The sequence below is a fragment of the Oratosquilla oratoria genome, unplaced genomic scaffold, assembly GCF_046742065.1.
Source record: "Oratosquilla oratoria isolate Oo_2021 unplaced genomic scaffold, ASM4674206v1 SCAFFOLD138, whole genome shotgun sequence".
Classification (NCBI taxonomy): Eukaryota; Metazoa; Arthropoda; class Malacostraca; order Stomatopoda; family Squillidae; genus Oratosquilla; species Oratosquilla oratoria.
The window spans coordinates 240,560-255,156 of NW_027467494.1; the positions used below are offsets into that span (position 1 = coordinate 240,560).

Below are 14,597 nucleotides of genomic sequence, written 5' to 3' on the forward strand. Positions count from 1 at the left end.
GGTGCCTGTCCACTCTCGATGAGGAGGGAGCAGACGAGGAGGAAGAAGGGGAGCGAGGTTTCCCGTTGCTCCTACTCTTATTTTTAGAACTGTGTTTCTTACGCGGCGAGGCCGGTGGGGGAAGAGACACTAGGGATGGGGAGAGCGACACTGAACTCGAGGAGAAACGGTCTCGGGTAGGCGAGGGAGTGCGCGCGTGAGGAGACGAGCGTGAACGAGGTGTGTCACAGTCCCGGGTAGGCGAGGGGGAGCGTCGCCCAGGCGAGGGGCGTAGCTCCTCATTTCACTGGTGTGGAGAGCGAGAGCGGCGGGTAGGCCGAGAGCTAGGACGGGAGTGGGAGTGGAGGCCCGAGGTGGAGCTTCTCCTAGAAATGGAGCGGATACGAGAGCGTGACCGTCTCCTAGGGGTAGAGTGTTGCCTTGCTTGAGATGAGGCACGCTCAGGAGAGGCAGAGGTGCCTCCAGACACCGTACGGGCCCTGACGAGACCCAGCTCCAGGGCCAGGGCTTGAACAGCAACCTCTACCCGCGGGCTGCCCCGCTTTTGTGCTGCCTTCTTCAGGTGCTGCCACACCGCCCGTAGGGACACTAGAGGAGGCGGAGCCGGTCTAGTGTCTTTAGGGTAGAGCCTCAACTGTTGCACCCAACACTCACACTGGGGGCAGGCGGTTGGGTCGTAGCGGAAGTCTACGAAACAGGGCGAGTGCGTGGAGCAGGCGAGGTGGCCGTCTCTAGCCACCTTAGCGGTGCAGCCATCCTGAGAACAGATCAGGTCAGCACCTTCTGCCTGAAAAGATAAAATGCACGGAGTTAGAAGTAGTCCACCAATGAAGGAGTGACTAACAATTCTAAAACGTTACTCGAGAGGTACGGGTTGCCCAAAACTCCGTACATCGACAAAAAACACCCAGAGGGTGGTACCAACACCAGTATAGCTCAGTGGGCGACTGGTGTTGGTGAGAGCCGTGCCCCGGAACGGGGTAGTCACCCACGCTAGGAGGGTGGCGCGACCCGTCCCTCGCGGGACGGGATGCGACGGCAGTAGCCCGGCACGGGGGAGTGTGTGTGACGTGTCGGGCCAATGTTGTCCACCCTTGCCAAGAGGGGACGGCGGACAGGGTCCGCGTGGGTTCAGGGTGATGCTAAGATCACGAACCAAGTAGCGTAGCAAGAGCTACTATGGGGTGCGTGGAAGCACGCATCCACGAGTTCGGAGTACCCAGGGAACAACCGAACACGTACTCTCGAGAACGGGCGTAACTGGCTAGGAAACGTCGCGGTACCAACACCAGGAAAGCTCAGTAGGCGACTGGTGTTGGTGAGAGCCGTGCCCCGGAACGGGGTGCGTGGAAGCACGCATCCACGAGTTCGGAGTACCCAGGGAACAACCGAACATGTACTCTCGAGACCAGGCGTAACTGGCTAGGAAACGTCGTGGTACCAACACCAGGATAGCTCAGTGGGCGACTGGTGCTGGTGAGAGCCGTGCCCCGGAACGGGGTAGTCACCCACGCTAGGAGGGTGGCGCGACCCGTCCCTCGCGGGACGGGATGCGACGGCAGTAGCCCGGCACGGGGGAGAGTGTGTGACGTGTCGGGCCAATGTTGTCCACCCTTGCCAAGAGGGGACAGCGGACAGGGTCCGCGTGGGTTCAGGGTGATGCTAAGATCACGAACCAAGTAGCGTAGCAAGAGCTACTATGGGGTGCGTGGAAGCACGCATCCACGAGTTCGGAGTACCCAGGGAACAACCGAACTCGTACTCTCGAGACCGGGCGTAACCGGCTAGGAAACGACGGTAAAAACGAGAGGAGTCTACTCTGAAACAAACGTCCAGAGGTCCCCCAAACCTCAAAGGAAAACGGAGTACCCAGGGAACAACCGATTCCGAAGAGGGGGGGGGGAGAGACTGCTAACCCTAGTGTGGTGAGCACACACCCTCATCACACCAAGGAGGTCCCACGCACGGGCCTCAGGGCGGCATGGGACAACAAAAACCACCCATTGTTAGAAAATGTGGTACGTCGAGACGACGGAACGCAAAATCTAACAACAGGATCGATAAAAAGAAAACGGAGGTTAATCTAGCGAGAGGAAAAAGAACGTAGGGAGTACACAAGTGGAACAACCCCGAAAGTTCTAAGTCCCCGCGCACAAAAAACCACAGCCGCCACATTTCTCTAACTCACACGGGAAAGATAGAGAATGGAAACGGCCAAAAACTTTTTCGGAACTTACCATGAAGAGGAGTGGGGTCGGACGAGAAGGAAGAGTGCTGCCTTCTAGAGGAGATGTCGACGACACGGTCCGAAAAAGCTTAATGAGGTATCATGGCCTTCCCTGCCCACGACTCGCGATGCGCATGCGCAGTTACTTAGTCTATCGGCAGTTGCCGTGTTCTTTGTTTTCTTCTTGGAATCTTCTTGGAATCTGTTAAACACTGGCCGATGAAAGTTTCTTTCATTGATGATCTTCAGATACTTCGGACCTTAAGGGCAGCCAACACGGGACATGATGGCTACCCCCGATGTATAAGCACAAGTGTCCAGATTCTTTCCACCGAAAAAGTATACCTCAACAAAGAACGCGCGCCCCACTTTCGTCCACTCCATGAGGCTAACTGAAAAAGCGGCCCAGTACAACTTTACGTCCCGTCCTTTCGAATGTGCCTAACCCCCACCCTCCTCGAAGCAACCATCGCCTCAGGGTGCCATATTCAAATAAGCAAGTTGCTCTGCCCCACCCTGTAGATTCAGTGTAAAAAGTACTTTTTACATACATATACATACATATACCAAGGCTTCTTCCCCCTTCCAAGGGAGGTAGCCAAAAAGGGAAAGGCATAAAAACACTCCCACCCACTCCATCCCTAAATACACTCCACACCCCTCCCACCCTTCCTCTCATCTGAGCACCTCCTGGATGACGGGTCATCCCTGCACCCTGCCCACCGCCCTGGGTCAGAAGCAGTGTCGCAAGACACAGTACATCCACAGCAAGGCCGCTTCATTTAATCGGCGACCCCCCCTCTCCGTCCCCCTTTGCATATAAGGAGAGGACGGGGAGAAATCCCTTCGGGCTGCGTCAAAATTTACTCACACATACTACCCCACCCCCCACCCCCCCGCCCATTCCTCCTCATGCAGTCACAACATCATCCATATACAACCATTCTCCACTCACCTCTGTCTTCCGTCCTCTCCCTTCCTTCCTCAACAGACATTCCCCTCTTCCCCAAAGCCCCCTTCACCCCATCCATCCACCTCATCCTAGGACGTCCCCTCATGTTCACTCCCTCCACATCTGCCTTCCATACCTCTTTTACTAGTCTTTCTTCACTCATTCTTTCCATGTGTCCAAACCATCCTAATATTCTTTCATCAACCCTATCTCCCAAATCCTTTTTCACCCCTGTTCTCCTCCTCACCTCCTCATTTCTCACTCTATCTAGCCTAGTAACCCCCACCATACTTCTCAGACACCTCATCTCAAACACATTCAAACTCCTTCTCTCTTCTTCTCTTATGTTCCACGTTTCTGCCCCATACAGTGCTGTTGGCACAATCACTCCTTCATACAGTCTCCTCTTCGCATCCATTCCCAAATGTCTATTTCTCATTACACTCTTTAAACCACCAAGGCATTTACTCGCTTCTCTCAATCTACATTCTACCTCCACCTTCACTCCACCTTTTCCTGCTACACTTGCACCCAAGTATCTAAAACTATCCACTTCCTCCAGTCGCTCTCCCTTAATGTTCACTTCCAGTCTACTGCCACTTTCACCCCTTGTACATCTCATCACCTTACTTTTACCCACATTTATCTTAAGCTTTCTTCTATCACATACTCTCCCAAACTCTGCCACCAGCTTCCTCAATCCCTCCTCTGACCCTGCCACAAGCGCAGTGTCGTCCGCAAACAACAGCTGGCTCACCTCCCACTTTTCTCCATTTTCTTTAACCATCTCCAATCCCTGACTCACTACCCTAGCATTCACCTCTCGCACCACCCCATCCATGTATAAGTTGAACAGCCAGGGCGACATAACGCATCCTTGACGAAGTCCCACCTTTACTTCAAACCACTCACTCTCTCCATTTCCAATCCTAACACATGCTCTACTACTCACATAAAAACTCTTGACAGCTCCCAAAAGCTTTCCTCCTATCCCAGTACTTTTTACACTGGATGTAATATACGAAATTGCTCTGCTTCGTTAGTTTCTTTTTTCACCGGTCTACTTTGCATAAGTGAACACACGTACCTGTGTTAACTCTAAGGCCTGTTTCACACGTATTGAATTTTCGCCGTGCCGACGTCCACGACAAAACTTCGTGTTCTCGAATAACAACAGGTGTCTGTGGACGCTTTCACACGTCACGACCACCACCACGTGCGAAATCGTCCTTGGACATCCATAGCCATTTCAGAGCACGACGTCGTGTCGTGGACATCGCGCGGCAAAAAGTCGATACGTGCGAAAGGAGCCATAGAAAATAAGACGAAAGCTTTACTTCGCCAGAATAAAATAGATAGTAGTTTGAGAAAACGACGTTATGTCGTGGACGGCGCACGGCAAAAAGTCGATAGGTGTGAAAGGAGCCATAGACAACGAGACGGGAGCCTTTCTTTGCCTGAATAAAATAAATAGTTATTTGAAAGCACGACTTTGTGTCATGGACGGCGCACGGCGAAAAGTCGATACTTGTAAAAGGAGCCATAGACAACGAGACTTTCTTCGCCTGAATAAAATAAATACCGATAAAAAGAATAAAGTATATAGACTAGACACTGAGGAGAAATCAAAGGAAACAGACAATTGGGTAAGTTCCCCTAAGGCAGAACAAGTCCATTTAGCAGAGAAGAGAAATCACTCCACTCGCTTCCAAAATAAAATATCTCCTGAGGGAATAATCCAATCGACACTTCTTCTTTTCACGTAGGCCGTAGAAGTAACAGTTATTGTGTATCTTCTTAGCACTGTAATCCAAGTGGTTCTCACCCTCCCACCGGTACTTCGTGAGCTCGAAATTAGATCAAACATTTCTGAGGGACACGTTATGTATACAAAGATCTGCAGGAGATCATAAGGCCTACATTAGGCAGTTCCATGTCCATTGCCACCTATCACACCCATCCGTAAAGCTATCTAATCTTCTCTCAAAATAATTGATAGCTTCAGCGCTTACTACATTGTTGCTAAATCTATTCCATTCGTTGACCAATCTATAGGACAAGCAGTTCTTGCCTATTTCCTTCTTAAATCTAAAATTGTCCAATTAAAATCCATTACTACGAGTCTTGTTCGGTTGTCTTAATATGATGACCTTGTCTCCTTACAGGAGAGGGTGAAACTGTATTTGATGAAAAATAAAAGTGAAAAGTAGGTGTAGGCTACTGACTTTCCTTAAGAGACACTTCATTAGAAGGACTCACTCTGATGTCATAGGCCTAAAGTGTTGAGGATTTGTGGACCAACCTTCCAGATTTTGATTCCAGCACACCTGTTCTCCTTCATTCCTTTATATTTCTGCTCACACCATCCCCTGATGTATTCACTTCTCCATCGCCATATTCCTAGCCTCCATCCGGATTTGTTTCGAAATTACCCACTGTAGAGCCCGATGAACATTCCAGGATAGGAGTCGAAACGAGGAGGAAGATGGATTCTACCGATTGACACTGATTTATTTATCTTCCATTATTCAGATTGATTCAAGTCAACGTCTTGACAGGTGAAAGTCACTGTTTACTATATCCAGTGGGAATAAAAATAAGTTAATAGATAAATAAATAAAGTATAATAATAATGTAACGTCTGCCATAGTCTTAATTATGGTCAACAACAAAGTTTTTATTCAGCTGAGGGAAGATTTTTTTTCCCACTTTTCCTTTTTATTATTTTTCATTGGTCTTTTAGTGTCTACTATATTTATTCATATACATGTATCTATTTTTCTATTCATTCCTTGTCTTCTTGTTTAGCCTCATTGTACTCATATTCTGTTTATTTGTTATTCTGTCTTTATATTACTATACGAGTATATTTTGTATCTACTTCGTGTGAGCATGTATGTATTTGTTGCTCTGTTATATGTTCCTTTTTACACATATATTTCTTAGTTTTTATATTCCCAGTGTTTTTGTTGTATCTTGTTTTTTTTCCATTGCAACATTATTACTTTGGACTACAAGATAAGGCCCAATCAACTGGTCAGAAAACGGGACCATCAGTACAGTGATGCTCCGAAGGAGGCATTCACGGATCCTGTGGGCGTTGCTGATACAAAGGCATTAATGGAGGCTTTATAATCATGGTTCACGGGGAACATCAAACCCCCACTTAGTGAACCTTTGACCGAATCAAGTGTCGGATCTGAAATTGATCCTTCCACTGAGGCTGAGAATGACCCTTGGACGGAGCTGGTCACTGGGCCGCTGAAGGTCCCTGTGAGAGATCCATCGAGGGAACCTTCGAAATGACTGGCTACTTTGCCTTCTGCGGACCCAGTCATCGAGCCTGATAGCATTCCATTTAAAGATCCATTCAAATCACATTCCCAGGATCTAAAAACAACGGTTTTCAAAGATGCTATCACGGTAGCATCCAGGAGGCCATCAATGCCCGCATGGAGAAATTGTTCCGGGAACCATGAAACGAAGCTATTGACCTCGCCGTTCATGGAGTAATCAAATGTCCCTGTCATTGATTCGCTGAATTCTCTTTCAGACGAATAGGACACTGATCCTTCTATTGTTGCTTCGACTGATCCTGCTAATGGTCCAAATTCAACATCGGCATCAAAAGACCCATCGAGTGAAGGGTTGAAGGAAGTGAAGAAATTCCTTGCCCAAGTGCCGAGTGAGGAAGATGCGATGAGTTTGGTGAAATATCCTTTCATCGTTTGGTCGGTCATTGTTAAAAAAGAATCCCACTCTGAGAAAGCCGTGCGAGCGGGAACCAGCCAGTAAGTCGCAGAGTCTGTGAATCTGAGTTTTTGGGTCTTTGAGTGTGAGACTGTGAATAAGAGTTTCTGAGTGCGAGTTTGTGATTGTCAGTCTATAAATTTTTCAATATATTGTTACTATTGTTAGAGACTGTAGTTTGCCAATAATTGTGTCCTTGTTGTGAACTTGGTGCTTCTGTCGTAATCTGGCAAGAAGTCAGTGTGAGTAAGGCAATCCATATGTGCGTCACAGGAAGATCGGTTCTGTACTTTATTAAAGAGTGTCAGGTCAGTGAGCCATCCATCTATCCTTTAATTATTAATACAAAATTGACTAAATACAATGGTTTGATTCCTAAGCTTATCACTCTATCAATTGGTCTACCATTCGGTCTATTAGTAGGTCTATCTGTCTTTCTGTCTGTCTGTCGGTCTGTTTGACTTTGCATGTATGTGACCATCAGTTTGTCCTTGTCTGTTTGACTATCTGTCTGTTTCTCTGTCTATCTGTTTGCCTGTCAGTGTCCGTCTGTCTGTCTCTCTCACTGTCTGCCTGTATATCTGCCTGCCTACCTAGTTGTTTTCCTGTCTCCGTGTTTGTGTGTGTGTGTGTGTGTGTGTGTGTGTGTGTGTGTGTGTGTGTGTGTGTGTGTGTGTGTGTGTGTGTGTGTGTGTGTGTTTGCGTCTGTATGTGTGTTTGTGTATTCACCTTGGTCTTTTGGATCACGTGTTGGACTCGTGATCGACAGCTAATTCCCTCCCGTAGGAGAGCTCAGAGCTCGAATGACCGATCTATGGGTAATGCTATGTCTGGCTATCTATTTTCCTATCTACCAGCCTGTTTGTCTGTCTTTCTGTCTGTCCCTCTGACTGTATCAGTCTGTCATTCAGTTTGTCTGTCTGTCTGCCTATCTCTCTGTTTCCATATCTGTGTGTGTGTGTGTGTGTGTGTGTGTGTGTGTGTGTGTGTGTGTGTGTGTGTGTGTGTGTGTGTGTGTGTGTGTGTGTGTGTGTGTGTGTGTGTGTGTGTCTATGTGTGTAAGCGTGTGCATGCGCGCGCATGTGCGTATATATATATATATATATATATATATATATATATATATATATATATACGCACATGCGCGCGCATGCACACGCTTACACATATGTGTGTGTGTGTGTGTGTGTGTGTGTGTGTGTGTGTGTGTGTCTATCCATCTGTTTCTATTTGCCTCTATCTGTATTTCTGTGTGTGTGCGCGCGCGCACGTGTCTGTCTGTCTGTTTGTCTACCTTTATCTGTCTGTCTTACTTTCTGTTTGTCTGTTTGTGACTGTCTGCCTCTGTGTTTATGTCTGGGAATTTCTCTGTTAATGTCAATGTCTCTGTACTGACACATATAAATTTTTATTATATAATCCTTGTAAACCATTTTTCGTAGAAAAGAAAATTGCTTAAACATTACAACACCAATGTTTTTTGTTTCGTCTGTCATTCGTACTATTATCAATATGCTTATAAACTTGTTTGGATCATTATTGTAGATGCCGTGAATAACAATTTTAAAGACCAAATAATATGCAAACTCTATGTTTATCTTTAGTAACTTCTTACACGTTATTTTGTTTGAAGCCCCAGGCTCTAATGTGAGCTAAACCGAGCTGATTGATGATGCAATTATAATGTACATTAGTTGATTGTCCCTCTGATTCTCTTAGGGTTCTTATCGGTTTAGACAGGAAAGACACATTTCTTCCCCGTTCGTGTTGAGCCTGCATACCGAAGTCACCATTGGGTTCGTCTATAGCCCCTGTATCATTTTGGTCATTCTCCTTTGTACTCATTCTAGTGAATTTATATCCATTCTATAGGACGGAGACCATGACTGTACCGCATAGTTATGGATGAGTTTAACTAAAGCTAGATAGATTATGATATTTTATTAATATCCCTATCAATCCCATTGTCCAAGTCGTTTATGTGCATAATGAACAATAAGGGACCCAAAACCGAACCCTGGGGAACTGTAAAATTCAAATGGGAAAGTTTCATTGCTAGGACAGTTACGAATAAAAGTACAGACATAATCATTAAAATCTATGTAGCGGTACAGTCATGGTCTCCGTCCTATAGAATGGACATAAATTCACTAGAATCAGTACAGAGGAGAATGACCAAAATGATACAGGGGCAGAGAAATTTACCTTACGAGGAGAGGCTTAGGTGAGAGGTGATCTAATAGAGTTTGTGTGTGTGTGTGTGTGTGTGTGTGTGTGTGTGTGTGTGTGTGTGTGTGTGTGTGTGTGTGTGTGTTTTTCCCTGGCGCCACATGAACCAAACCCTCAGCTAAGGGCTCAGTAGCGCAGGATAGATAAGAGATCGTTAGCTTTGACGGGCAGAGAAGATGTACCCACGCTGATGTAATATCTCCGAAGTACTAGGGATTGCTGGACAGTTCGTCGTGCAGAAACCCACCAAGCATACCTACTCTCCTTCATTTTTTTTTTTTTTTTTTTTGCGTCTTTCCCACCCATTTCTACTCACTCCATCCCCTGATGTACTCACTCCGCCACCCTCCATCACTATATTCCTAGCCTCCATCCGGATTTGTTTCCAACTCACCCATTGCAGAGCCCGAGGAACGTTCCAGGACAGGAGTCGAAACGAGGAGGAAGATGGATTCTACCGATTTCCACTGATTTATATTGGTTTGTTTATTTTCCATTATTCAGATTTATTCAAGTCAACGTCTTGACAGGTGAAAGCCACTGTTTCCTATATCCAGTGGGAATAAAGATAAATTAAAAGATAAATATAAAATAGAATAATAATGTAACGCCCTCCATAGTCTTAATTATGGTCAACAGCAAATCTTTTTATTCAGCTGAGGGAAGATTTTTTTCCCATTTTTCTTTTTTATTATTTTCAGTATATTTTTCTGTTCACTGTCACTTTTTCATTGGTCTTTTCGTGTCTATTATATTTATTCATATACATATATTTATTTTTCTATTCATTCCTTGTCTTCTTGTTCAGCCTCGTTGTACTCATATTCTGTTTATTTGTTATTCTTTGTCTTTATATCACTATACGAGTATATTTTGTATCTACTCTCTATGTACATATATGTATCTATTGCTCTGTTATATGTTCCTTTTTACACATATATTTCTTTGTTTTTACATTCCCAGTGTTTCTCTTGTATCTTATTTTTCTCCATTTCATCATTATTACATTGGAATGCAGGATAAGGCCCAATCACCTGGTCAGAAAACGGGACCATCAGTAGAGTGATGCTCCGAAGGAGGCATTCACGGATCCTGTGGGCGATGCTGACAGTGAGGCGTTAATTGAGGCTTTATAATCAGGGTTCACGGGGAACACCAAACCCCCACTTAGTGAACCTTTAAGCAAATCAAGGGTCGGATCTGAAATTGACCCTTCCACTGAGCCTGAGAATGAGCCTTGCACGGAGTTCGTCACTGGTCCGCTGCAGGTCCCTGTGAGAGATCCATCGAGGGAACCTTCGAAATAACTGGCAATTTGGCCTTCCGCGGACCCAGTTATGGAGCCTGATAGCATTCCATTTAAAGATCCATTCAAATCACATTCCCAGGACCTAGAAACAACGGTTTTCAAGGATGCTATCAAGGAGGCATCCAGGAGGCCATCAATGCCCGCATGGAGAAATTGTTCCGGGAACCACGAAACGAAGCTATTAACCTCGCCGTTGACAGAGTAATCAAGTGTCCCTGTCATTGATTCGCTGAATTCTTTTTCAGACGAATAGGACACTGATCCTTCTAGAGTTGTTTGGACAGATCCAGCCAATGGTCCAAATTCAACATCGCCCTCAAAAGATCCATCCAGTGAAGGATTGAGGGAAGTGAAGAAATTCCTTGCCCAAGTGCCGAGTGAGGAAGATGCGATGAGTTTGGTGAAATATCCTTTCATTCTCTTCTCGGTCATTGTAAAAAAGTACCCAACTCTAGGAGAGCCGTGCCAGAGGGAACCAGCCAGTAAGTCGCAGAGTCTGTGAATCTGAGTTTTTGGGTCTTTGAGTGTGAGACTGTGAATAAGAGTTTCTGAGTGCGAATTAGTGACTATGAGTCCATAAATCTTTCAATATATTGTTACAGACTGTAGTTTGCCAAGGATTGTGTCGTTGTTGTGAATTTGGTGCTTCTGTCGTGATCTGGCAACAAGTCAGTATGAGTCAGGATATCCATATATGTGTCAGAGGAAGATCGGTTCTGTACCTTATTAAAGAGTGTCAGGTCATTCAGCCATCCATCTATCTATCTTTTGATTATTAATACAAAATTGACTAAATGCAATGGTTTGATACCTAAGCTTGTCACTCTATCAATCGGTCTACCATTCGGTTTACTAGTAGGTCTATCCGTCTTTCTGTCTGTCTGTCTGTCGGTCTGTGTGACTTTGTATTTATGTGACCATCAGTTTGTCCTTGTCTATCTGACTATCTCTCTGTTCCTCTGTCTATCTGTTTGACTGTCAGTGTCCGTCTGACTGTTTCTCTCACTGTCTGTCTGTATGTCTGCCTGCCTACCTAGTTGTTTTCCTGTCTCCGTGTTTGTGTGTGTGTGTGTGTGTGTGTGTGTGTGTGTGTGTGTTTCCGTCAGTGTGTGTGTTTGTGTGTATGTATGTGTGTAAGTGTATGTGTGTGTGTGTGTGTGTGTGTGTGTGTGTGTGTGTGTGTGTGTGTGTGTGTGTGTGTTTGTAGGTCTGGCCTTCTATTTTCCTGTCAACCAGCCTGTTTTTCTGTCTTTCTGTCTCTCCCTGACTGTATCAGTCTGTCACTCAGTTTGTCTGTCTATCTGCCTATCTGTCTGTTCACCTGTCTCCGTGTGTGTGTGTGTGTGTGTGTGTGTGTGTGTGTGTGTGTGTGTGTGTGTGTGTGTGTGTGTGTATGTGTGTGTATGTATGTATGAGTGTGCGTGTGTGCGTATATGTGCGTGTATTTGTATGTGTATGTGTGTCTATGTTTGCGTGCGCGCACATGTGCGTGTGTATATATATATATATATATAAACATATATGTGTGTGTGTATGTGTGTGTGTGTGTGTGTGTGTGTGTGTGTGTGTGTGTGCGTGTGTATGCGTGTATTTGCTCGTGTTTATGAGTGTGCGTGTGTGCATTTGCGTATGTATATGTATGTGTGTGTGCGCGTGTGTGTGGGTGTATTTGCGCGTGTTTATGAGTGTGCGTGTGTGCATTTGCTTTTATATATATATATATATATATATATATATATATATTAATATAAAGTATATATATATATATATATATATATATATATATATATATATATATATATATTAATATACAGTATATATATATGTGTGTGTGTGTGTGCGCGCGCGCGCATGTGTGTGTGTGTGTGTCTGTCTGTCTGTCTTCCTTTGTCTGTCTGTCTTACTCTCTGTTTGTCTGTTTGTCGCTGATTGCCTCTGTCTTTATCTCTCTCTGAATTTCTCTGTTAGTGTCTATGTCTCTTTATATACATATATAATTTTTTTGTGGAAAAGAATATTGCTTAAATATTACAACACCAATTATAATGTCCATTAGTTGAATGTCCCTCTGATTCCGTTTGACTTGTCACCGGTTTAGACAGAAAAGACACATTCCTTCCCCGTTCGTGTTGAACCTGCATACCGGAGTCACCATTGGGTTCGTGTATAGCCGGCCCCTTGAAAGACCAATAGGTCACCTGCCGCTGGGACTACCGCCCCACTGCAAAGCATTTGACCTGACCCAGCCACGCTCGTGCTCCTACTGGACGACGCCTTTGGCACAATTCATTTTCAGAACGAGAGATTCTTCGAGCCCTTACCACGCATTATTGACTGAGATCTCCTTCATAGTTTCGGTTGAAGAGGACGTCTTTCAAATTAAAGTATTTCCGGAAGGGCGAATGATCAAATCGCAAATTTTCCACGTAGGCTCTTCGTTACTGATGTAGCGGTAAGAGTTATTGCGTATCTTCTTAGCACTGTAATCTCAGTGGCTCTCACCTTCCCGCCGGTCATTCGTGAGCTTGAAATTAGACAAAACTTTTGTGAGGGACACGTTATGCATACAAATATTAATGGGAGACTTATCGCTCTGAGTATCATCCCTTAGAAGAGCGCTGTAATGGCGTCTTCAGAGCTGAGGCGGTTCCACAGAGATAAATGAAATAGATGTGCCTGTAGAGAAAGTAAGGAGAAAGCCACTACGTAAAAACATAGTAAAATAAGGACATAAGAAAGTAGACTGCAAGAGGTCATAATGTCTTAAACTAGGCAGTTCCATGTCCATTACGACCTATCATCCCCATTCATAAAGCACCTCTTAAAAGAGACGGTAGTTTCAGCGCTCACTCCGTGGTTGCTAAGTCTATTTTATTCGTTGACCAGTCTAATGGTAAAGCAGTTATTGCGTATTTCCTTCTTAAATAGAAAATTGTCGAATTTAACTCCATCACTGAGATCTTCAGCCCTGCTGACATTTACTGCGCAGAGCAGGGCTGAAGATCGGCAGTACATCCAGTACGAAGATAGGTGAAGTAGTGAGAGGTAAGGGTAGAAAAAAGCATAATAACAACAGCATGGTTTACAGAATCCTATGTGGTGGCTGTGACTTAAACTACTGTACTTTGGGGAGACAGGAAGAGGCATACACAAGCGGATACATGAGCACAAGAGTGACCTGAGGGCCCACCGAACATCAAATGCCTGGGTGGTTCATGCGAAGAAATATGGACATTTACCTAACTGGGACGATGTGGAAATATTAAAACAAGGGTTAGACAAGAAAAAACGAAAAATAGTCGAGGCAGCTTTCATAACGTCCCAACCCTGCTGTAACCATCGGGATGGTTTTATTAAGCTGTCCAAAACGTTCGACTGGATGGTCCTAAAGGAGTTGAAGGGTACGAGAGGGAGGGATGGGGTAGGTTAAGGAAGGAACGCGGAATGATGTGAGGTATAAAATTGTTGATTTCCCGACCATATTTTTACACTCTGAAGAAACTCTGTTAAGAGCGAAACGTCAGTAAATAAAAACTTCAACGATTCTCGGTGTTTATCTCACCACCATGCCACTCACACACACACACACACATATATATATATATATATATATACATACATATATATAATTGAATAAAACAACAGAGAAATGAGGTTGTAGTAAATACACCAATAAATATATATATATATTAATAAATGAATGGATTAATAAAAGTAAGTGAATAATTTCGTAAATTAATAATATCAAAAAATCCTTGCGCAAGTCTCACAATTGTGTGGTTGGTGTACACACCACTTGATTACATCATAATAATATCTCTTCTTTTTTCTTAATCACATAGCCTCTAAGCTGAATACTCGATTATTCTCACACTTACATTTTAATCCTTATTTGTATATACGTACCTGCTCATAGTCCTAGAAATAATAATTAGTTACTGATTGTCGTATTAGTAATTACTAGGATTCTTTATATTCCACCCATTTCCTACACATTCCACTCCCCTCCACCCTACTCCCTCCCTCTTATCTTGGTACCTCCTGGATGACGGGTCATCCCTGCATCCTGTCCACTCTCCTGGGCCAGAAGCAGCACATCCACAGCAAGGCCGCTTCATAAATTCGGCGAC

General features: G+C 44.6%; 1 protein-coding gene across 1 annotated transcript; it reads right to left on the bottom strand.

Annotated features, from left to right (window-relative positions):
• Positions 1-283: 283 nt before the first annotated feature.
• On the bottom strand, positions 284-2,620 carry LOC143022685 (uncharacterized). Its single transcript, XM_076181018.1, has 2 exons — positions 2,238-2,620; positions 284-787 (listed from the first exon to the last, which is right to left on the bottom strand). Exons 1-2 carry the CDS (start codon positions 2,238-2,240, stop codon positions 284-286), a joined length of 507 nt encoding a protein of 168 aa, XP_076037133.1. The 5' UTR covers positions 2,241-2,620.
• Between the last annotated feature and the right edge of the window lie 11,977 nt (positions 2,621-14,597).